Source organism: Schistocerca cancellata, chromosome 2, assembly GCF_023864275.1.
Source record: "Schistocerca cancellata isolate TAMUIC-IGC-003103 chromosome 2, iqSchCanc2.1, whole genome shotgun sequence".
In the NCBI taxonomy this organism is placed as follows: Eukaryota; Metazoa; Arthropoda; class Insecta; order Orthoptera; family Acrididae; genus Schistocerca; species Schistocerca cancellata.
The window spans coordinates 703,502,113-703,525,289 of NC_064627.1; the positions used below are offsets into that span (position 1 = coordinate 703,502,113).

At 41.7% G+C, this 23,177-nt stretch overlaps 1 protein-coding gene across 1 annotated transcript in view; it reads right to left on the minus strand.

Annotated features, from left to right (window-relative positions):
* Positions 1–23,177, minus strand: part of LOC126157897 (bcl-2-related ovarian killer protein) — a 102,628-nt gene that overhangs the window by 37,500 nt on the left and 41,951 nt on the right. The window contains exon 3 of the mRNA XM_049916405.1: positions 9,028–9,247. Within this exon, the coding sequence (XP_049772362.1) occupies positions 9,028–9,247 (220 nt within the window). The remainder of the gene's footprint in view (positions 1–9,027; positions 9,248–23,177) is intronic.

Genomic DNA, 23,177 nt, shown 5'->3' on the forward strand with positions numbered 1-23,177 from the left:
CCCACGCACTTCGGAAACACACGAATGCCACCTAACCCCTTGCCTACATGTCGATGCTTATACACCCGCACCGATGTCGCACTAGGTTGCATATATGCTGCAGCAACGTCCTCAGACAGAAACTAAGTTAGGCTTCATGAATATTAGTGTCGGATTTCCACAGTCTGAGTCTTTGCAAAAATTTGTGGGATTACGATAAATGACTATTTATAGTGAAGCACTGAGTTGTAAGAAGCAGAGGAAGACTTGGAAATGAGTAGCGCTGCAGATTGTCTGCCAGCAACGTCACAGGCAGGTGCGGAAGTCACGCTGGCACAGGGGAAGCTAATGATTCAAATGGCTCTGAGCACTATGGGACTTAACTTCTGAGGGCATCAGTCCCCTAGAACTTTGAACTACTTAAACTTGAGAAAGTTTTGTTGATAGAGACATTATTGCCTATCGTACCTACCATATGGCAGAACTTGCAAATAAAGACTTTGGTAAATCAGCTTATATGTCGCCTTCTGCATTATCTTTGTATACTCGTAATAAGAGAAAAATATCTGTTAACGAGTCTGTATTCATTTGGGTTAAAGGTAAAGGAGTATGTAAATATGTAAAGTTTGTTGGTGACTGTACTTTGTATTTTTATAAATAAATTCATCTGTATGCAAACTGATCTGTAGCGTCAGCCATTAACCGGACATGGGCCGGCACAGGGGAAGCTATTGTGACTCTTGACAGGAGGGAGGCGACTACTGACTTTAAGAGAAAAACACAGCAGAGCGCAGGCAATAGCCAGATCACTTGTTTTGCAGTGATGTTGACTACAGGCCTACAAAAGGATTACATTCACATCATCACGATTGCTACGAAGTACACCAACTCTGTGCCAGTAACAGCTCTACAAATGAAGGGTGGGTACACCTGCCATTAAATTGTAATGTGCGGGATGGGACGCGTTTGAGCTGCTCGAATCTACAAAGACATGGTGAAAGCTTCGCAAGCGCTCGGTATTCGTCGTAATCTTTCTTGCCTTGATAATACAAAATTGATCTTCTTCATAGGCATATTTTAAAAAGTCGGTAAGTAATCTTCAGCTTGGAGAGGCTATTGCACAGGTGAGATGCAGTCGAAACTATTGAGTAATATTTTAGTGTCCAAAGTAGAATAAAAACTACATTTTGTTTCAATTCATGATAGTATGGGCCTTACCAATAGTCATGATTATGTTATTGCGGTAAGTGAAAGATTTCGAATAAAATAATTGGCCTCCAAGGAACCAGTATCTAATTTTGTGCCATATCCATGTAGTCGCTTACATGCACCAAATTTACTGACTATTATTTGGCGATCCATACCGGGGTCTCATAGAAAGGACTAACAATATAAAAGCAAGCAGCTTTCAGAGTCATCTGTTTTTCTGTTTTCGTACTCAGCCACAGAAAAAAGCAATGGAGTTGACACTGAACAACAAGTGGCAAGAAACAGTTCGTGTTAGTGGCTTATTCTGAATGCACTTTGTGAAATGCAGCATTTCCTTGTGGCTCTAGTTCGTCTAGTATAGTTTGTATTATACCGTGAGTGCAGGAAAGCTATAACTCCTGCAACAGCTTTTATGAGGAGTGTGTCATAGTGGCGTTTATGCCACATCACTGCCAACGTTTACTACATTTTTGTTGCTATGTTTTAATGCAGTATAGGAAGATTTTTTTATGGGAAGTCAGCACTTAGGTAGGAGCACAAAGCAGACTCATCTAACGACGCGTCAGGTGGTCACATAGTATAAGAACGACCGGGGGAGCAGGAGCCGTGACGTGCTGGAACCGAGACACAGTGCTTGATTCACCTACCACGCTGGGCGCCAACAAGCAAACCTTTTATTATTCATATTTATTGTTTGGTTATTAATATGAAGCTCCAACCGTACTGATGACTTTACTCGCAAAGAGAAATTGTTAGTAATAATTTCAGTATCACTCAATTCAACACGAAATGATAATTACAAATTTTAGTACTGTCAGTGCTTATTGAAAGATGGACCATTCACAAGTGTGTCGTCAGATGGCAGGCGCCAAACTGCTGAGATAGCCCACGAATAATATACGATCTCCGAGGAGGTAATACTTGAGTCCGTGTATAAAATCTGATCTCATGTAAAGACAGAGCAGTTTGTTGAAAAATTGGCTCGCGTGACGTATTTGTGCGACGTGTTAATCCAAGGCAGTGCACGAGCAGTTTTCAAAAAAATGGCTCTGAGCACTATGGGACTCAACTGCTGTGGTCATAAGTCCCCTAGAACTTAGAACTACTTAAACCTAACTAACCTAAGGACAGCACACAACACCCAGCCATCACGAGGCAGAGAAAATCCCTGACCCCGCCGGGAATCGAACCCGGGAACCCGGGCGTGGGAAGCAGTTTTCAACGTCGAAAAATGCGAACTGGCGTATGAAGTGCAACTCCGCGTAAAGACAGAATTAAATGTCAAAGCTGGCTCGGAAAAATATTTGTGTGATCTCATGTGAATTCTCAGATCGTGTGGCGCATTTTTGTGACTCTTGCGGTGCTGGGGAACTAACATTTAATGACCGGGAATTGTATTATCAATATTAACGAGAGACTGACTCTAGGAATAGTTTTACTAATTTTGCGACAGGACAACACCAGCTGGCATCCTAACATTTTACGATTCTCATTAAGCTTAAGCATTTGAACCCATCCACTTGCCACATTATTAGGCACTGCTTATTGCACGAGCATTAGAGCTCGGGCCCGACAGAGAAGAAACCAAGACGCGAGGTAAGCAAATTGGTTACAATTCAGTTACGAGAAGAAGGGACTGCACGCACTGGGCTTTCATGTATAAATCACACGTTCCGTCCCCGTGTACATACTGTGGCAGACGATCATTCGAACATTCGTTCCCCTTCTGCTGTGACAGTGTCACACTTTGTATTACTTGTGTGAGGAAAAATACCTTTAAACTGCGGTTAAATTCGTAAAAGACGATCGTGTGAAATCCAGTTCGCGCTATTCGTCCACAAGACTCAGAGGGCCATAGACACGGGTTTCCAGGTAGATGCCGTGCTTCTTGACTTCCGCAAGGCGTGCGATACAGTTCCCCACAGTCGTTTAATGAACAAAGTAAGAGCATATGGACTATCAGACCAATTGTGTGATTGGATTGAAGAGTTCCTAGATAACAGAACGCAGCATGTCATTGTCAATGGAGAGAAGTCTTCCGAAGTAAGAGTGATTTCAGGTGTGCCGCAGAGGAGTGTCATAGGACCGTTACTATTCACAATGTACATAAATGACCTTGTGCGTGACATCGGAAGTTCACTGAGGCTTTTTGCGGATGATGCTGTGGTATATCGAGAGGTTGCAACAATGGAAAATTGTACTGAAATGCAGGAGGATCTGCAGTGAATTGACGCATGGTGCAGAGAATGGGAATTGAATCTCAATGTAGACAAGTGTAATGTGCTGCGAATACATAGAAAGAAAGATCCCTTATCATTTAGCTACATTTAGCAGCAACTGGAAGCAGTTAATTCCATAAATTATCTGGGAGTACGCATTAGAAGTGATTTAAAATGGAATGATGATATAAAGTTGATCGTCGGTAAAGCAGATGCCAGACAGATTCATTGGGAGAATCCTAAGGAAATGCAATACGAAAACAAAGGAAGTAGGTTACAGTATACAGTACGCTTGTTCGCCCACTGCTTGAATACTGCTCAGCAGCGTGGGATCCGTACCAGATAGGGTTGATAGAAGAGATGGAGAAGAGCCAATGGAGAGCAGCGCACTTCGTTACAGGATCATTTAGTAATCTCGAAGGCGTCACGGAGATGATAGATAAACTCCAGTGGAAGACTCTGCAGGAGAGACGCTCAGTAGCTCGGTACGGGCTTTTGTTGAAGTTACGAGAACATACCTTCACCGAGGAGTCAAGCAGTATATTGCTCCCTCCTACGTATATCTCGCGAAGATACCATGAGGATAAAATCAGAGAGATTAGAGCCCACACAGAGGCATACCGGCAATCCTTCTTTCCACGAACAATAAGAGACTGGAATAGAAGGGAGAACCGATAGAGGTACACAAGGTACCCTCCGCCACACACCACCAGGTGTCTTGCGGAGTATGGATGTAGATGTAGGTTGCATTAAACCAACATGATAGTGTTACAACAGGAATTTTCACGGCATTTTTCTCGTCTCGCGCACGTGCGTGGGTCAGGCGCTCTCATGCCGCCAGAAGGCGTGTTCGGCAGCAGGGCAGAGGCACCACCGCTCTCACCCTCGCTGGCGCAGCACAACATAATGGTTGGCAGTTGGAAGCACGGAGCTCAAACCGGATGCCAGCGCCATGGCCACTGTGCGGAAGTGGCTGACAGGTCTGCTGTGCCTTGCCATGGGCCGGGAATCGACACGACAGCCGACGTGCCCGGACAGAATGAGTCTGTGGTGTGCAGCGGAAGCGGCGACATCCACTCGAGACAGTGCCAGAGACTACCGTGGGCTGGTAAGTCACGGGAGGGTGCCGGGGCCTCGTATGGCGTGCTACTTGGACTTTTTTACTTCAGTGTGGCCGGCCCGAGGAGTTGCTGTTGTAGGAGGAGGCCAGTTCATTAACGACCACTAAGAAAATTACACCCTGGGTACGCAGTGTGCCACGGGAACGAGACGGAAGCAGCAGCAGCAGCAGCAGCAGCAGCGGTGAGTTTTCGCTGTGAATATGGGGCATGGCCGAATGAGCCGTGCTAGAAGATGGTGTCTTCATTCGAGAGTCCAGAAGATGATGGCAGCTCACAGAAAGGGAGGATGAATGGTGGAGAGTTCCAGTTGTGGCAATACAGGCCAGAGCATGAAGTGATGTGTGCTTGTTGTGTGCCATTATTAGAGTCAGTGGGCATTGGTAGTTATCAGGGTTTTGACTGATGAAAATACAGCGTGGAGGTGTGTGCTGGGATTGGTGAAGCTGGCCTAGTATAGCGTTTTGTGAAGAAGCACGGCGAGACTGTGAGGAATTTGATTGTGCCATAAATATATTGTAACAAATAAGCCCTCGGTCACAAATATTAAGTCAGAATTGACCTGGTTTCGACGCTACTATGAGCGTCGTCTTCAGAATTAGACTAACTGTACTAAAACATTAGGTATATAGTAATTAATAAAATTAAAGTTTGTACTGACTCGAAAAGATGCAGTACTTACAAGTCACATATTAAGAAAGATCTAAGCCGGAAAGGCGACGTCATGAACACTTGTGAGATGGCGAGCCGCTAAGGGCTGCTCGTACTGTGAACAATGGTTGCAACAAGACTATTTGTTGCAATATAATTCTGACACGGTCAGTGAACCTTAGCAGCTATGTTCAAAGTTTTATGTGCCATAAGTTCTGTATTTAAATGCCCGTAGTGCTACCTGAATGTACCATTATTGTATGGTATTTGAAAACACGGTGAGGTCGTTCTGAGTATTAGTGACAAGTCAGTGTACATTTCCCTTGGTCAAGTATTTTAATTTTTGATTCTATAATAGGCTGTCTATCTGTGTAGGCTGTCTTCTCCCGTCTGTTGTCTGTCTTCGATACAGCGGAGGTGTTAGTAGCGGACTGTTGATCATTCTAGCGAGCCATTGCTCTAGTTGCTATTTTATTTTGGTGCCCTCTTGTAGAGTCGTTTGTGGGCAAAAGCAATATTGCTTTATCTGTGTAATGTATGCCAGTATCTTAGGATAGCCTTTTATTGTATGTTTGGAGATCAGGTTATCTCATTACTGTGGGGCAAATAGTTCTTTTTTATTTGTCATTTGTTATGTGAAGTTAATTACTGTACGAGGATGAGCGCTATGGTTCACTGTATTTGTACTGAATCTAGCATTATAAATTGTTGCCTGATTAAACAAAGAATGATTAAAAACCCACGCTTGCACGTCCCCTAGAGAAACTACACTCCCACTCAAATCCTGCGCCACATGAATCTGCAAGGAGATCCGAAAGCCATTGGTTGTTGTTGTTGCTGTGGTCTTCAGTTCGAAGAGTGATATGATGGAGCTCTTCCTGTTAGTCTCTCCTGTGTGAACCTCGGCGTAATTACCGCAGACTACTCCATTTGAATCTGCTTACTGTTATCAACCTATGGCCAGCCTCCACGATGGGTGCCACATATCCTATTTGTACATAACCAAAAATGAGAATTTCTCGATGCCTGACGCTGTGTCCTATCAAGAAACCTCATCTTCTAATCAAGTTGTGCCATCAATTTCTCTGTTTATAATTCTGTTCATTAGTCATATGAACTACCAACCTGATCTTCAGCATTCTTATGTAGCACCACATTTCAAAAGCTTCTATTCTCTTCTTGTCTGAACTCTTTATTGCGTGTATTCAGTGTCAACAGAATTCTGATTTCAGAAATGCTTTTCTTCCTACTGCCAGTCAGCCTTTGGAATCCACTTTACTTTGGCCATCGTCAATTACCTTACTTGCCTAAATGGCAAAACTCATCTACTAAATTTAGTGTCTCATTTCCTAATGTAATTCCCTCAGCTCTGTCCTATTTGATTCGACCAAATTCTGCTTATCTCGTTTTACTTTTGTTGATATTCATGTTATAATCTCTTTTCAAGACGCTATACATTCTGTTCAACTGCTCATCCAAGTGGTCGGCATGTCTATCATAATTACAATGTCATCGGCCAAAATCACATAGCTTTTATTTTTTCTGTCTCAACAACTACAAAATTTACAAAGGTGTGTTATACGTGAATTCGTGTACTTCTAAGCTGGACGAACCCATTGCAGTATAAGGATATTTTCTAAACTTTGTATCTGTCTATTTAATATTGCACGCAAAACTGCGAAATTTTTCCAAACTAAAATACGAGTTTTGCCAAATGTAAACATCTACTGCCTGTGGTAGACGTTTATTGTTTGTTTTCGACAAAGTAGCTCACTACTTCCCAGGAGCCACAGTTACGCACCTCCTGAGAAAGTATTTCATACCATCACAAAGTAACTGAGAAAATTTGAAAGCATAACCGTACTATTGCGCCATCATGAGATTCTGAGTCACCGTGGTAGCTTCAGTGTTGTGGGCAAGAACTGGCGTCTGTATGATTTCAAGACCAGTGCTAATGGGATAATAGAACAGAAGCTTAACATCTGAAATGTGTGAACCCAGAGTTCTTATTTATAAAAAAAAAGGTGTGGCGCCATTTGCAAATTCTAAGCAACATACTTTTTCTCTCCGATCAGTGTTGAAATGAAGTAAACTAACATAGATAGTTTCCAGGACATTAATCAATGATCTGTAATGAAACATAGAAAGCATGTCAGTATGAAAAAAAGCTGTCAATTAAAGAAGCTAACAGTCGAATCCGAAAACGTCAGCTTATGTTAAGAGCTTCTTAAGAGTGTAGCTTTCGTGCTCAGTAACAAACAAAAATGGCCGTTGGTGAATCTGGGTATGAGCATTGTAAACTTAGCCCTTTAACTAAGGGGCAGAGGGATAAATAGTGCGGTCACTGCGGGGTCGGAGGGTATGAGAGAGGGAATGCTTTTTTCTTTGTCTTCCGGTACTCATAACACACGGGCGTGCGCGACTCTTGCCGATCAGTTGCTACGGTATAAATTTTGACACGGAAGTTACATGGATTCGTGATTAAGGATTACAGAGAGAATCGTCTTCAAATGCGATACTTATTCATAGCAAGGAATATGAAATAATATTAAAGCTTTTGTCATACAACGCAAAGAATAGAAGTTAAATGACTTTCAAACCCACAGTTGAATTAATTAAAATGAGTTTCAGAAAATTTAGTAAACATTAATTTTGTGATCGTATTACGTTACATAATGTTACTGTTATTAATAAATGAATCGTCGGCTCACACGGGGAACACAACACTTCGCTAGGAAATTGCAACGTTACAACTTTCAGTCTCTGTGGGTCATAGTAATCAGAAACAGAAAACAGTCTTCAAACAGAGAACAGCCGACACGAAGTGGTCCGAATGGTACCGACTTTTAACGATCAGTACTGGGGATCGCCTGCCTACTTATTGCACCCTTACTGTAGCTAGTCTATTGGGGCTAATAACGTACTAATGTATGTAGGTTACCAGTCAATAATAAGATCGGTAACAAATGTGGACCAAAGTACCGCTCCACGATGTCATCATTGGCTCTCGGGCAAAAAAGTTGCAATGAACATGGCGACGAGAATAATGTGGTGCAATACCTTAAAGAACCAGTTTACTAAATTATTATTTGTTGAGTAGTCAGAATAAGCCAGAACATTACTGCTATAAAATAATCGCTCTGTGGATGATTTATACATATTTTTTATTTGCAACTGAAAGCAGATACAAATTTTTATCTACTATTGTGTTACGTATCTGAAACTATATGTACTGTTCAAGTAATCCAGTAAAATGTGTTTCCTCAAAAGTTTATTTTTTTGTAGATGTTGGCTTTTGTGCCGCGTGTGATTAGCCGAACGGTCTATGACTTCGGTCCGCGCGGGATTAGCCGAGCGGTCTGGGGCGCTGCAGTCATGGGCTGTGCGGCTGGTCCCGGCGGAGGTTCGAATCCTCCCTCGGACATGGATGTTGTGTTTGTCCTTAGGATAATTTAGATTAAGTAGTGTGTAAGCTTAGGGACTGATGACCTTAGCAGTTAAGTCCCATAAGATTTCACACAATTTTTTTTTTCGACTTTTGTGAAAACGGACCTCAGTTTCTCCTCGGTTTCGTTTACTACTTGCTCAATGTACAAATTTAATAATATCCGGATAGGCTACAACCCCGTCTCACTCGCATCTGAACTACTGTTTCCTTTGCTACAGCCTTCGACTGTTTGTAACTGCAGTCTGGTTTCTGTACGAGTTGTAGGTAACGTTTCGCTCCCTGTGTTCCGTACCTGCTAGCATTATTAAGTAAAATAACGGGCTCACAGCGGGACGGTAGTCGTTTGTGGCTTATTTCAAAGTTTGAGTTAAGTGACAGCGGACAGCGGCGCCTGGCTGCCGACCTGGTCGGCGTTCTTGAAGAGCTCGCGGGCGACGGCGGTGAGGATGAGTCCGGCGGACTTGTCGCCGGCGAGCACGCCGCCGGGCGAGGGGCTGGCCTGGCGCGCCACCGCGCTGAACAGCTTGGGGTGCAGCCGCTCCAGCTCGCGGCCCACGCTCGCCAGCTCGGGGAACACGTCGCGCACCGCCGCCGGCGAGCCGCGCAGCCGCTGCAGCCCGCACCTGCCGTCAGTAACACCGTGCTCAGGGACCTCATATAAGTCGCCGACCTAATTACACTGGCGGGAAAATAATCGCAACACAAAAAAGTAATTCATGTAATCAAATTTCGGGAATACGTTTGTCTAGGTATCATATTTCAGTAGCATTGCAAGATCATTGGTTAATGCAAGCGCAAGGTAGCCGTTGCAAATGTGAAATACCAGTATATTAATCACCAAACCGTCTGAATGTCGAAACCGAGCATTCAGACGTGCACGCATTGTGTTGTACAGGTGCCAGGTGTCAGTGTGTGCGAAGCAGCACCATGCCTATTGCACATGCTCGGTCAATACAGGGACGATAGGCACGATTTACGCTGTTGTCGATGACGCTGGAGTTGTCGTGTTATGTACCGTATGTGCTCAGTTGGAGATAGATCTGGTGACTGAGCAGGCCAAGGGAACACGTCCACTCTCTGTACATTAATTTAGACTGCAACAGTGGTATGTGTGCTGCCGCTATCCTGTTGGAAAACACCCCCTGGAATAATATTCATGAATGGCAGCACAACACATCGAATCACTAGATTGGATGGTTGTGTGCAGGGAGGAGACTCCCCAAGAGGGATCATTGCCGATAAAATTTTATTAAATAATTTTTCCATTCATAATGTACGGCCGTAGCCGGCTTGGGCATACTGTGGTAGAAGGTACTGGCCGGAAGACCGTGGTCGGCACATTCCTGCCACGTGCTCCTCGGTCAGGCTCCAGTCCCACGGGTTGGTTGCGCTGACGAGGGTACGTTACCAGCAAGGCGCGTTGGTGGAATCGACCCTCCAATCAGAGACTAGTCGTGTGATCACGTGGGGACGCGGCCGGCAGCGGCGAGGCCGGCTCGGAAACAACTCCGCGCGCTCTTAGCTTCAGACCTCGGCCCCGACTAGTCGCTCCTCTAGCCTCTGCCTCTCTCCTCAAACCTCCTGATGAACAGACGGCAACCCCTCTTGGGGCTGCTCAGCCCTACGTTGGTACCCGTGTGCCATCGTTACATGAATAAATAGGGTCCATTCCAACTTAATTACTTTTCATTGTAGCAACGCCCAAAATTTTCCGCTCCTGCATCTATCCTGACGAACAGTTGGTTGTTGGACTTAAAGAGATCAAAGTGCGAGGTCATCAGTCCCTCAATCCTGTATGTACCAAACCAGGAGTAATCCTCAGAGAAGAATACAAGAGGCAGATTCTCGGAAGCCTAAATGTAAGCAAGATACAACAAAAGGAGATAAAATCGAGGGGAAGGAGGGGTGTGAGAGGGGGTAACGTGAGCGAGTCGCTTTGCCCAGAATGCAGTTGCAGGTTCCCGGAGCATGATATGCAGTGGGAGAGGCATCGTCTGCATCCCACCTGCACCACCTCACCATCCCTTGCCAAGAAAACGAACAACACAGACAAGATGATAAAAGTTTAGGAAAGATGAAACATTAAAACACGGTAAACATAAAAGGCCAAGGAGAATAAAAAGGTGGAAGGGTAGGGGCCAGGCCAGACCGTTCAGCAAGAGCCACCAAGGGATCCCTTGGCCAGAGCAGCGGAGGAGTGTCCCTCGGGCGGTCAATGATACCAACGCGCCGACATCACAGATACTAGTAGAAACCACCTTTTCGGTAAAATGTAAAACCATGTCGGCCGCTTTGGCGTCATCCTCTAGCACCAGAGGCAGTGTGCCAAAAGGTTAAGACATCGCGAGAAAGCAGTCAAATTTCGGCAGTGTAGTAGGGTGTGGGCCATCAGAGGGGAGGGGGCACCACATCCGCTGTAAGGTGGGTGCTCACTTCTGATAATGTGACTGTGAGTCAGCCAATTGTGGTCAATGTGTAGCCAACAAAGGACAACGGATTCCCTTCGAGAAGCGCAAAGGAAAACCGATACATGGCCATGGTCTCCTTTATCGTCCTCAGTTAGTTTGGGAAGCCCAGGGCAAACCATTCTGTGTTCCAGACACGCAACAATTCGTGCCATAGACTGAATGTCCAGTTTTCGGACCCCCATTTCCAAAATCGGAATCCTCGTAGCCAATTTTGGCCAGCATGTCCACTCCCTGAGATCTCAACGTGCCAAGGGGCCCAAACAAAGACAACTGGCTGTCCAGCTTGATGGAGGTCAGAAAGAAGAGCCTGGGTGGACGTGACTACTGGGTGATGAGTGTATCACTGATATATAACCTGAAGGCTGCTCAGGGAGTCGTTGCAGATTAGAAGCATCTTGCCTGTGCAAGAACGAGCATGGCTAAGCGCTCGTTCGGTGTCCACCAGTTCAGCTGTGAAGACGCTGCATCCATTCAGCAAGGAGCGTAGTTCACTGCACCTTGCATGTGTGTATGCAAAACTGATTCGGGCATCGACCGACGAACCGTCAGCATATATCACTTCCGAACCTGGAGATGCATCGAGTACAGCCAGGAACATGTAGCAAAACACATCGGGATCAACTGAATCTTTCGGTCTAATGGAAAAATCAAGACAAATATGAGGTCATTATACACGTTGTGGGAGCATATTCGATTCCTCCTTGACAAGAGTTGGCAATGGGGGAAGTTGGAGTTCAGGGCAGGGATATTGTGGTCGAACTGCAATTACGATCCTGGGACTCTGTTGTGGAGGTGGATCTCGCTACTGGGAGAAAGGACAAGGTAGTCTGGAGGCTTAGGTGAGCCGCAACGTGTACAGTATAATTGAGTAGCTGTTGTTGGCAACTGATCCGTAGTGGAGGGACCATAGCTTAATCACGAGACGGATGTAAACTCTGCAGTCATGGCGTGAGGGATGACCACGAGATTGCTCCTGCTGTCACATGAAATCACACTTCAGACCATAACTCCAGGTGTAGTTCCAGTGTGTCATGCACACAAACAGCTCGGTAGCACGCCCCCAGCTGGCCTCCTTCTAACCCAAACATGGCCATCACCTGCACCGACGCAGAACCGGCTTTCATCAGAAAACACAACAGACTTTCACCCTGCCTTCCAATGAACTCTCCACTGAAGCCAAAAATGGCAGTGGTTTGGGGTCAGTGGATTGCACGCAATTTAATATGGCTCGGAACTGTCCTTAAAGTAACAGATTTGTAACAGTTCGTTGTGTCATTGTGGTGCCAAATGGTGCCAAAATTGCTGCTGCAGATGCAGTATGATGCGCCAGAGCCATACAACGAACGCAGTGGTCTTCCCTTTCGGTAGTGCCATGTGGCCATCCATCTTCTTGCGACCATACATTCCCGTGACCACCACTGCCAGCAAACATGTGCAATGGCTACATTCTTGCCAAGCCTTTCTACAATATCACAGAAGGTGCATCCAGCGTCTCTAGTCCAAATACACGACATGGTTCAAACTCAGTGAGGTGTTGATAATGGCATCTTTGTCGCCTTAAAGACGTCTGTGCAGTGCGGACACGTTTTGATATCGACAGTTCCCGCTCGTTATTAGCCTCTCTGGCCGCAACAGCTTCTCGAGCGGTTTGTCGCCGGCAGATAGCAGGCCCATGGGCCAGCATTAAAGCGCTGTCGCGGCCAGTAGGCGCTCTCGAACTGATGGGCGTTTTTGGTCACTGCGGGTTTGGAGGGATCGAGTGTCGGATGGAACCGTGACGATTGGTCGCTGAAAAAGGTAACTCTGCGCGATACGTTGCGGGGGAGCATGTATTCCCTGCTGGTAAAAGCTCTTGTTCTGTAGGCGTAGCCATGTGTTCACTGCATGACGGACACTCACGTCATCTTCAAAGTGTGTTCCCCGTAGATAATCTTTAAGCGGCCCAAAGAGAACGAAGTTCGAGGGTGCCTGGTCTGGACTGTAGGGTGGATGAGGCAATGATGTCCAACCCAATTTGTCGATTTGTTCCCGGGTTCTCAGAATTGTGTGTGGGCGTGCATTATCGTGTTGGAGCAAGAATTCTGCTGGTTAATTATTCGATCGAACACGGCGGAAACAGTTCTTGAGTTTATTCAGAGTCTTTACGTATGCCTCTGAATTATTGATTGACCCTCTTGGCATCACATCCACGAGAATGACGCCATCATAATCCCAGAAGACTGTCACCATGACTTTTCCGGCAGAGGGGATTGTCTTGAATTTCTTCTTTTGCGGTAAATGAGGATGATGCCACTCCATGGATTGCCTTTTTGTTTGTGGCACAAAGTGGTGCACACAGCTTTCGTCCCCCCGTAACGATCCGTACAAGAAATTATGGTGAGTGTCCGATTACCATGACCATGATTGTGTTGTGTAGGGAACTGGCTATTTTAACTCGCCATCCTGGTTATTCATCGTGACATGTAAACATATCCATTCACTTATACTTTAAATGATCTCATTCAAGTTATGTTTCTGTGAATGTGTGTAACTAAACTAGTGGTGCTCGAGCTGTTTGACTAGCTTTGGATACACCTATAATTGAATTTTGTTGTTTATTTTGGAATCAGGTGCTTCATGCTCAACGTTCGCCTTTTTCAAGTGTGTTTACGGTGTCTATTTTTGTTGTAACCGCAAACTGTTAAAAAGTGGTTCGTATGATACATGTTAGGCTGATGTATGTGTCGTTTATATCGTGGGTCCAGCTAAAGAGGACTGGGTACGATAAATACCTTTACGGAGAGTGCCCGTCTTTCTAGTGGCGATCGCCATCCTCGCTTAAGTGAAGAAAGGGAAATTGCTTGGGTCTGCGACTCCATATGTATCAAAATTTGAAATTAATGTTGTCAGGTTATTTCACATGCTTGGAACCAGTGGTCTTCCCTCTAATTATCTGCAAACAGTTACGTGATAGCTGGCGAAGAGTGATAGTGGATTTACGATGTTAAAGGCGTGTTAGCAATTTTCAGTATGTTTTTGAAACTTGTGATGTGGAATATGCAGGCTAATTTTATAGAATTGTGATCTGATTAGACCTCTGTGCTAAGCATCTATAAGATTTTTTTAACTTAATGCTGTTCTCAAAAAGTAATTCTTTTAATTTCATTCAGTCATTTCTGAAAGTTACGTAATGTTTACCAACAGTTGTGTTGTTGGAAATTAATTAATTCCGGGGATAGCTGCTCGGATTGTCTTGCATTATTTTCTGTGTTTAATAAATTGGTTTGTGTTTTTGATAAATATGCTAGTAAATTTGTGGCCCAATATCCTTCCATTCAACACCACACTGCAATATTCCTGATTAACATCAACTCATTACGTCCAGTCTCAAAAGTAACTAACGCTCATGACCGTTAGAGCGTGTATTAAAAGCAAAACTGATTTACATCATTTGCATCATTAGCGCCACTCTTATGCGGCTGGCGCCAAATCTGAATAGACGTCATCTTTCGGGATGTAGAAACACACCTCCCTAATTTCGTTTATGTGGCATAACTCCTTTTTGGAGTTGGGATTTTTTCCCGTCAGTGTATTTTCTGCCCGTTTATTAGGCCGAATTTTTCAGGGAACACCTGATACGAATTAAGGCAGCATTCACCTGCCAAATCTTGCAATTCCTGTGCCAAATGCCAGTCGTGTGAAGTTGGCACCCTTTTTTTCAGAAATGTATATTTTTTTCAGAGTTCTTGATAGATATGAAATAGTTCTAGAGTTCTTTGTACAAAATTTCAATAGTTCTGCAGAATTTAGCGAAGAAAACAACAATACTCGAAAAAATTTTCGCTTCGAAATCATTTTTTGTCAATTTCCGCAAAATGTAAATAAGTACGACAGTTCTGAGCACAGTTCTGAATAGAGCTCCAAGAGTTCTATCGAAAATCCCAGTAACATTTTTTTGTGCAGCTAATAGTTTACGAGATAATTGCAATTTAAGGAGAAAATCTTTTCACTTACTGTGAAGTTGGCACCCTTTTTTTCAGAAATTTATATTTTTTTCAGAGTTCTTGACAGATATGCCATAGTTCTAGAGTTCTTTGTACAAAATTTCAATAGTTCTGTAGAATTTAGCGAAGAAAACAACAATATTCGAAAACATTTTCGTATCGAAAACATTCATTGTCAATTTTCGCAAAAATTAAACTCGTACAACAGTTCTGAGGACGGTTCTGAACAGAACCCCAAGAGCTCTATCGAAAATGCCAATAACATTTTTCTATGGCTATAATAGTTTATGAGATAAATTGATTTAATGTGGGACACACTTTCTCTACAGAAAATATAAATATATTCGTACAACAGTTCTGATGACAGTTCTGGACACCACGTGAAGAGTTCTATCGAAAATCCTGGTAGCATTTTTTTGTGCAGGTAATAGTTTAAGAGGAAATTGCAACATAATTAAGAACTCTATAAGAGCTCCCACTGTGAAGCTGGCACCCTTTTTTACAGAAATATATATTTTTTTCAGAGTTCTTGATAGATAATCCATAGTTCTAGAGTTCTTTGTACAAAATTTCAATAGTTCTGCAGAATTTAGCGAAGAAAACAACAGTACTCCTAAAAATTGTGGTATCGAAACGATTTTTTGTCGATTTTTGCAAAAAGTAAATTCGTACAACAGTTCTGAGGACAGTTCTCAACAGAGCCCCAATAGTTCTATCGAAAATACAAATAACATTTTTTTGTGCAGCTAATAGTTTGCGAGATAATTGCAATTTAAGGAGAAAGTCTTTTCACTTACTGTGAAGTTGGCACCCTTTTTTTCAGAAATGTACATTTTTTTCAGAGTTCTTGATAATTATGCCATAGTTCTAGAGTTCTTTGTACAAAATTTGAATAGTCCTGCAGAATTTTGCGAAGAAAACAACAAAATTCGAATAAATTTTCGTATCGAAAACATTCTTTGTCAATTTTCGAAAAAAATAAATTTGTACAACAGTTCTGAACAGAACACCAAGAGCTCTATCGAAAATCCTAATAACATCTCTTTGTGGCGGTGATAGTTTATACGGTAACTGTTTTGATGGAAGACCTACTGTATCCACAGAAAAAAATTAAATCTTGCAACAGTTTTGATGAACAGTTCTGGATAACACCCCAAGACATCTATCGATAATCATAATAACATTTTTTGTGGTTATAATAGTTTGTAAGATAATTGATTAATTGTGGGGCTCACTTACTCTAAAAAAATTATGTCTATTCGTATGTTTTGATGACAGCTCTGGATAGCAATGTAAGAGTTCTATCGAAAATACTGGTAACATATTCTGTGCAAGTGTATTGTTTACGTAGTAACTGCATTTAATAAGGAATGCTTATGAGCATTTCCCGTGAAGTTGGCACCCCTTTTACGAGAAATATACATTTTTTAATAGTTCTTTATATGTATGCAATAGTTCTAGATTTCCCTGCTCAAAACACGAAAAGTTCTGCAGAATTTCGGGTAGAAAACAATAACTGGGCAAAATTTTGGTATAGTAAAAAATTATTTGTCAGTTTGGAAAAAATAAATTTGTATAACAGTTCTATTGGCATTTCTCGATAGCACCAGAAGAGTTGTATTGAAACTGATAAAAACAATTTTGTGGCGATAATAGTTTATACGATAATTGTTTTAATCTCATACTTTCTCTATGAAAACAAAATTCGTAGAATAGTTCTGATGACAGTTCTAAATAGCATCTACAGAGTTCTACCAAAAACTATAACAACATTTTTCGTGACGATGACATTATATGAGATAATTAATGTGAGACTCACTTTTGTCATGTAAAAGTAATAAATTCGTAAAAAAGGACTGATGGCATTTCTTAATAGGACCCTAAGAGTTCTACCGAAAACTGTAATAACATTTTTTGTGGGGATAACAATTAATAAGATAATATCATTTTCGAGAGATCCACTTGGTCTACATTATAATAAATTGGCACAACCCTTTCTGGATAGCACCGAAAGAGTTCTTTTAAAAATCCTAATAACATTTTTATGGTGCCAATAGATTATGAAATAGATTGTGTGTTCACTCTGCAGTGGGTGTGCGCCAATGTAAAACTTACTGGCAGATAAAAACTGTGTACTGGGCCGGGTCTCTAACCCCAGGCTGTGACGAAGGAACATCGTCACAATATCCTTTCTACCAGGAGTGCTACTTCTGCAATTTTCGTAGGACAGCTTCTGCGAAATTGGGAAAGCAGGAGATGAGGTACTGCTAGAAGTACAGCTATGAGGACGGATCGTAAATTCTCACCTTTATTTTGGAATTATGTGAGACATAAACAATGTTACTTTGTGCAGTGCGGTACACAAGAAGCTCTTTTATCCGGACTATGTGGGACCGGAAGTAATCCGGATAACCGAAAATCCTGATATATATTCTACTAAATACAAAAAGTCTAAATGTTCAGCACTGTACAAATGCCGGTACACCTTCTTAAGACTGATTGTAGTAACTGTAGGTGGAAGCGTGGGATGTGCACGCTTAGATGATTCAAAGAGAGAAGGCTCGTCAGTGCAAAACAGATGGCTGAGAGGGCAGATACATTCACACACGCCACTAACCAGGTGGTGTCACACCTGTCGAGAAGCGCACCAGAGGTACAATGAGCTCTGGTGGAGTGCGGTTGGCGTGGTTACTATGCAACTTACTTGATGGACACCAATACACCGCTATATTAATGTACAATACTTGAGAAACAATGTCATTTAAACACTCTGAGCTCCTTTATCACTCAGTACTAGACTAAATTAGCGGCCTAGTGATAAGCAGATACAAAGATACAAAAGATACAAATCTTTAGTTTCAGTTTTCTGTAATCAACGTGTTTGCATACCGAGATACTGTTACCGGTATCTCATCCACTATTAAAGCTACATAAACAAAGCTATGGATGAATAATAATATAGTGCTTGCATACACACTGAATCACATTATTCAACAATGGATTAAGTATTTTAAGCTGCAGTATCTCATATTATGTTCTTAAATCATTAGGAGAAAAAATTTACTCTTAAAATACATTTTTTTAAAAATAATCAAAACATGAAACGTAAATATTACTGGTTTGCTGTTTCAACAATGTAATAATTCAAAGAATAAAATTTGTTTTTTATCTTTTATTTGGAATAGCGTTAAGTACATTGAACCTAAAATAACATTTACGTGTAATTCAGTATGTAAGAAAACATCAATATTCACTGCACAGTGTATTCCAGAGATTTACAATTTTTTTCACCTGGAGCTCACAATATACCAATTCTTTGATAAAAGTTTCATTCCTGAATCTATTGACAGTCTTGCATTATTAAATTTCAAAGTACCAGTAAAATCTACAGGCTGTGATGTACAGGTCCGTCAACAACTCTTCTTCAGGATACACTAAACAATACACTATGTAATCAATACACTTGCACAGAATATGTTACCAGTATTTTCGATAGAACTCTTACATTGCTATCCAGAGCTGTCATCAGAACATACGAATAGACATAATTTTTTTTAGAGTAAGTGAGCCCCACAATTAATCAATTATCTTACAAACTATTATAACCACAAAAAATGTTATTATGATTACCGATAGAAGTCTTGGGGTGTTATCCAGAACTGTTCATCAAAACTGTTGCAAGATTTAATTTTTTTCTGTGGATACAGTAGGTCTTCCATCAAAACAGTTACCGTATAAACTATCACCGCCACAAAGAGATGTTATTAGGATTTTCGATAGAGCTCTTGGTGTTCTGTTCAGAACTGTTGTACAAATTTATTTTTTTCGAAAATTGACAAAGAATGTTTTCGATACGAAAATTTATTCGAATTTTGTTGTTTTCTTCGCAAAATTCTGCAGGACTATTCAAATTTTGTACAAAGAACTCTAGAACTATGGCATTTCTATCAAGAACTCTGAAAAAAATGTACATTTCTGAAAAAAAGGGTGCCAAATTCACAGTAAGTGAAGAGGTTTCCTCCTTAAATTGCAATTATCTCGTAACCTATTAGCTGCACAAAAAACTGTTATTAGGATATTCGGTAGACCTATTGGGGTTCTGTTCAGAACTGTCCTCAGAACTGTTGTACGAATTTACTTATCGCGAAAATTAACAAATAATGTTTGCTATACGAAAATTTTTTCGAGTATTGTTGTTTTCTTCGCTAAATTCTGCAGAACTATTCAAATTTTGTACAAAGAACTCTAGAACTATGGCATAATTATCAAGAACTCTGAAAAAAATGTACATTTCTGGAAAAAAGGGTGCCAACTTCACAGTAAGTGAAAAGACTTTCTCCTTAAATTGCAATTATCTCGCAAACTATTAGCTGCACAAAAAAATGTTATTTGTATTTTCGATAGAACTATTGGGGCTCTGTTGAGAACTGTCCTCAGAACTGTTGTACGAATTTACTTTTTGCAAAAATCGACAAAAAATCGTTTCGATACCACAATTTTTAGGAGTACTGTTGTTTTCTTCGCTAAATTCTGCAGAACTATTGAAATTTTGTACAAAGAACTCTAGAACTATGGATTATCTATCAAGAACTCTGAAAAAAATATATATTTCTGTAAAAAAGGGTGCCAGCTTCACAGTGGGAGCTCTTATAGAGTTCTTAATTATGTTGCAATTTCCTCTTAAACTATTACCTGCACAAAAAAATGCTACCAGGATTTTCGATAGAACTCTTCACGTGGTGTCCAGAACTGTCATCAGAACTGTTGTACGAATATATTTATATTTTCTGTAGAGAAAGTGTGTCCCACATTAAATCAATTTATCTCATAAACTATTATAGCCATAGAAAAATGTTATTGGCATTTTCGATAGAGCTCTTGGGGTTCTGTTCAGAACCGTCCTCAGAACTGTTGTACGAGTCTAATTTTTGCGAAAATTGACAATGAATGATTTCGATACGAAAATGTTTTCGAATATTGTTGTTTTCTTCGCTAAATTCTACAGAACTATTGAAATTTTGTACAAAGAACTCTAGAACTATGGCATATCTGTCAAGAACTCTGAAAAAAATATAAATTTCTGAAAAAAAGGGTGCCAACTTCACAGTAAGTGAAAAGATTTTCTCCTTAAATTGCAATTATCTCGTAAACTATTAGCTGCACAAAAAAATGTTACTGGGATTTTCGATAGAACTCTTGGAGCTCTATTCAGAACTGTGCTCAGAACTGTCGTACTTATTTACATTTTGCGGAAATTGACAAAAAATGATTTCGAAGCGAAAATTTTTTCGAGTATTGTTGTTTTCTTCGCTAAATTCTGCAGAACTATTGAAATTTTGTACAAAGAACTCTAGAACTATTTCATATCTATCAAGAACTCTGAAAAAAATATATATTTCTGAAAAAAAGGGTGCTAACTTCACACGACTCCAAATGCCCAGTGGCGTCAAGTCAGTCCTATTGTACTTCTGTGCACAAAATAGCTGAGATTTTTAAAAGAATCACAAACGAAATTCTGGCATTTTAATCGTACTGTAAGCTACTTTATTAGTATGTAGTGTAAGCACAAACCGATTAGACAACATGTTCAGACAATCGATTTCTGTAAAAGTATCGTATTTGAAACAAATACAGGGCCTTTCAAAGTCTTTGCATCAAAATTCTAGGAGTGATGGATTACGTCGCGGAGAACAACTTTTCTTAGAGAGAAAATATTCGCCGACGCTTCCCGGTGATGCTAGTCCTGGGACGACGAAATTTCACCAAACTAGCAAGATGTACTAACCGTGTGTTTTGCTTGCTACCTACCCCAGCAAATTGATAGAGTGATTTTCAACAATTAAATCTTAAGAATCTTTTTCTCCCTTTTCTTGTGCCTTTGCCCTACAGTGGCACAGGGCTGGAATAGTTAGCCACGGATTTGACATGGTGAATTGAAGGGTTGGTCTGATTCCCTTCCTGTCGCCAACACCTTACTTCCTGGGAGAGCAGATACATATCCCAATTGTCTGTATGCAGCGTTATTTCATGCGAAAAGTGAGCGAAAGTTTATCTAAATGTTTGTGAATTGTGTAACTGAGGCGCGACGGGGGTACCAACCCAGTATTCATCTAGTGGGATGAGGGAAACCACAAAAAAACTACGTCCAGCCTGCTGGGCACACTGATCTCCGTCGTCGTTAATCTTTTGGGTTGATTCGATCGGGGGCCAGCACACCTCCCAGTCCCGGAAGCAGCACTTTCCAGGCAGGCCAGGAAAAACATAAGAATGAATGTCTGAGCGCAGAAAAATATTTTAGAGGCGAATCGGGAACTTTTTTACCTGGCTTACGCCCTATCACCCGGAGCAAATGACTAGGATAATAGGCAACGTACATTGCATACACACATGGCAGCGTGCCTACACCCTGCCACCTGTCAGTGGCATAATCCTTACAAAAGTACGTCCAGAATCACCAGGAAGTGTGTGCAAACGTTTTGTCTCTGAGTGAAGTTCATCTGCATGACATGATCTGTCGCTCCTAGAAGTCTGACGCAAAAAAATTGAAACGCCCCATATAAGTAAATTTTGCTCGGTTGTTACACGTATTTTGAGATCTTGCAGTTGCCTAACAAATAAGTGTTTACACAGCAACCTCATGATTATCCAGGTTGATCCGAACCAAAGAATGCACGGATAACTGAAAAACATTGATAATCCAAAATACACTTGCTTGACAGGAAAATGCTATTTACTATATTTAGGAAACATTCCAGATGCCACGTTCGAAATCCCGCTGCATTAATTACGCGTTACTCGTCGGAAACAATAGACTGGAAATTATAAATCTATAGCTCGTGAGGCAAACGCATAGTCAAGGTATTGGCGTCCAATATATTACATGGATCATACTCGCGCAAATGTGGCGATGAAATCTTACATAATAGGAAAATATTTCAGGAATGTCCGATGGTAGGGTTAGGGACCACATTCTCTTCCTCCAAACATGAGTCGCTTGCGTAACAGTGTAGTCTAAGCTAGGACTATCGTTATAATTCTGATATAAGACAAGTTTTTTTAGGTTTTCAAACATCGCCGAACTATCCACGGCTAATTCAGAAACCAGATAATCCGCAATGGACATGAATTTCACCTTGTTGAATACTGTATAGCAAATTGTAAACAATTAAATAACCCACTTCAAATGCTGTGTTACAGGCTTTTCATAAGGAAACTGATCCAGAACGATATTTTGCAGATTAACTCCCATGAAATGTCGCTGGAAGGGCCAATACTACAGGATCATCCTACAAGTCTGTAGATTTCAAATACGGCCTTGCGTGGATGATTCCAGTTTTCAAGAAGGGTCGTCGAGTTGTGTTGCAGTGCTGTTACTGTTTACATGTAAGAGGGTCATTCCGAAACTAATGTCTCTCATTTATTTTCGTGGAATCTACATCAGATATAAAAAGCACAATTACACAGTTAAATAGCGCAGCATTCCAGGTACAGCCCACTGTTGGAAATGTGAAGTATTACGCCACGGACACCTTCACCGAATGCTGCCGAAATGATAATTCAGTATTTCCATTCCTGAGTCATATGTTGATTAAATAATCTTTATGCGAGATTATTTTCAGTACAAACAAAAGGCATTCCTAAAGACGAAGATATGTGAGTATATGATGCGTCTTTGGTGTGTCTAGCGTTACTGTAGCTTTTCACGTGGATATAACAACACAGCATGTCAATAAACACATCTTTCGGTCTTTAAGAAAGGGATATGTGAGAAGAAGCCGTCAGACCGCGCCGACAGCTAGCTGTGGTGCAATGACAGTAAATCGAGTGGTGACGAGACGGATTCAGAACAGCAGAGTGCCAATAAGAGAAGGCGAGGTTCCTTCTACAGAGAATACACCACGACCTATCGTGTGACTGTTCGAGTGAATCTGGCGAATAGACAGATGACCGCAGTTGAAATCTGGGAAGACGTTAAAGGCACCGTGTCACCATGAATAATTGGGAACAGGTTACTAGAAGCTGGGCTGAGATCTCGAGCTGCCAAACGTCGTTTACCGCTCAAACCATACCACAGAGACTTGCACGGTGTAGGGCCAGAGTCC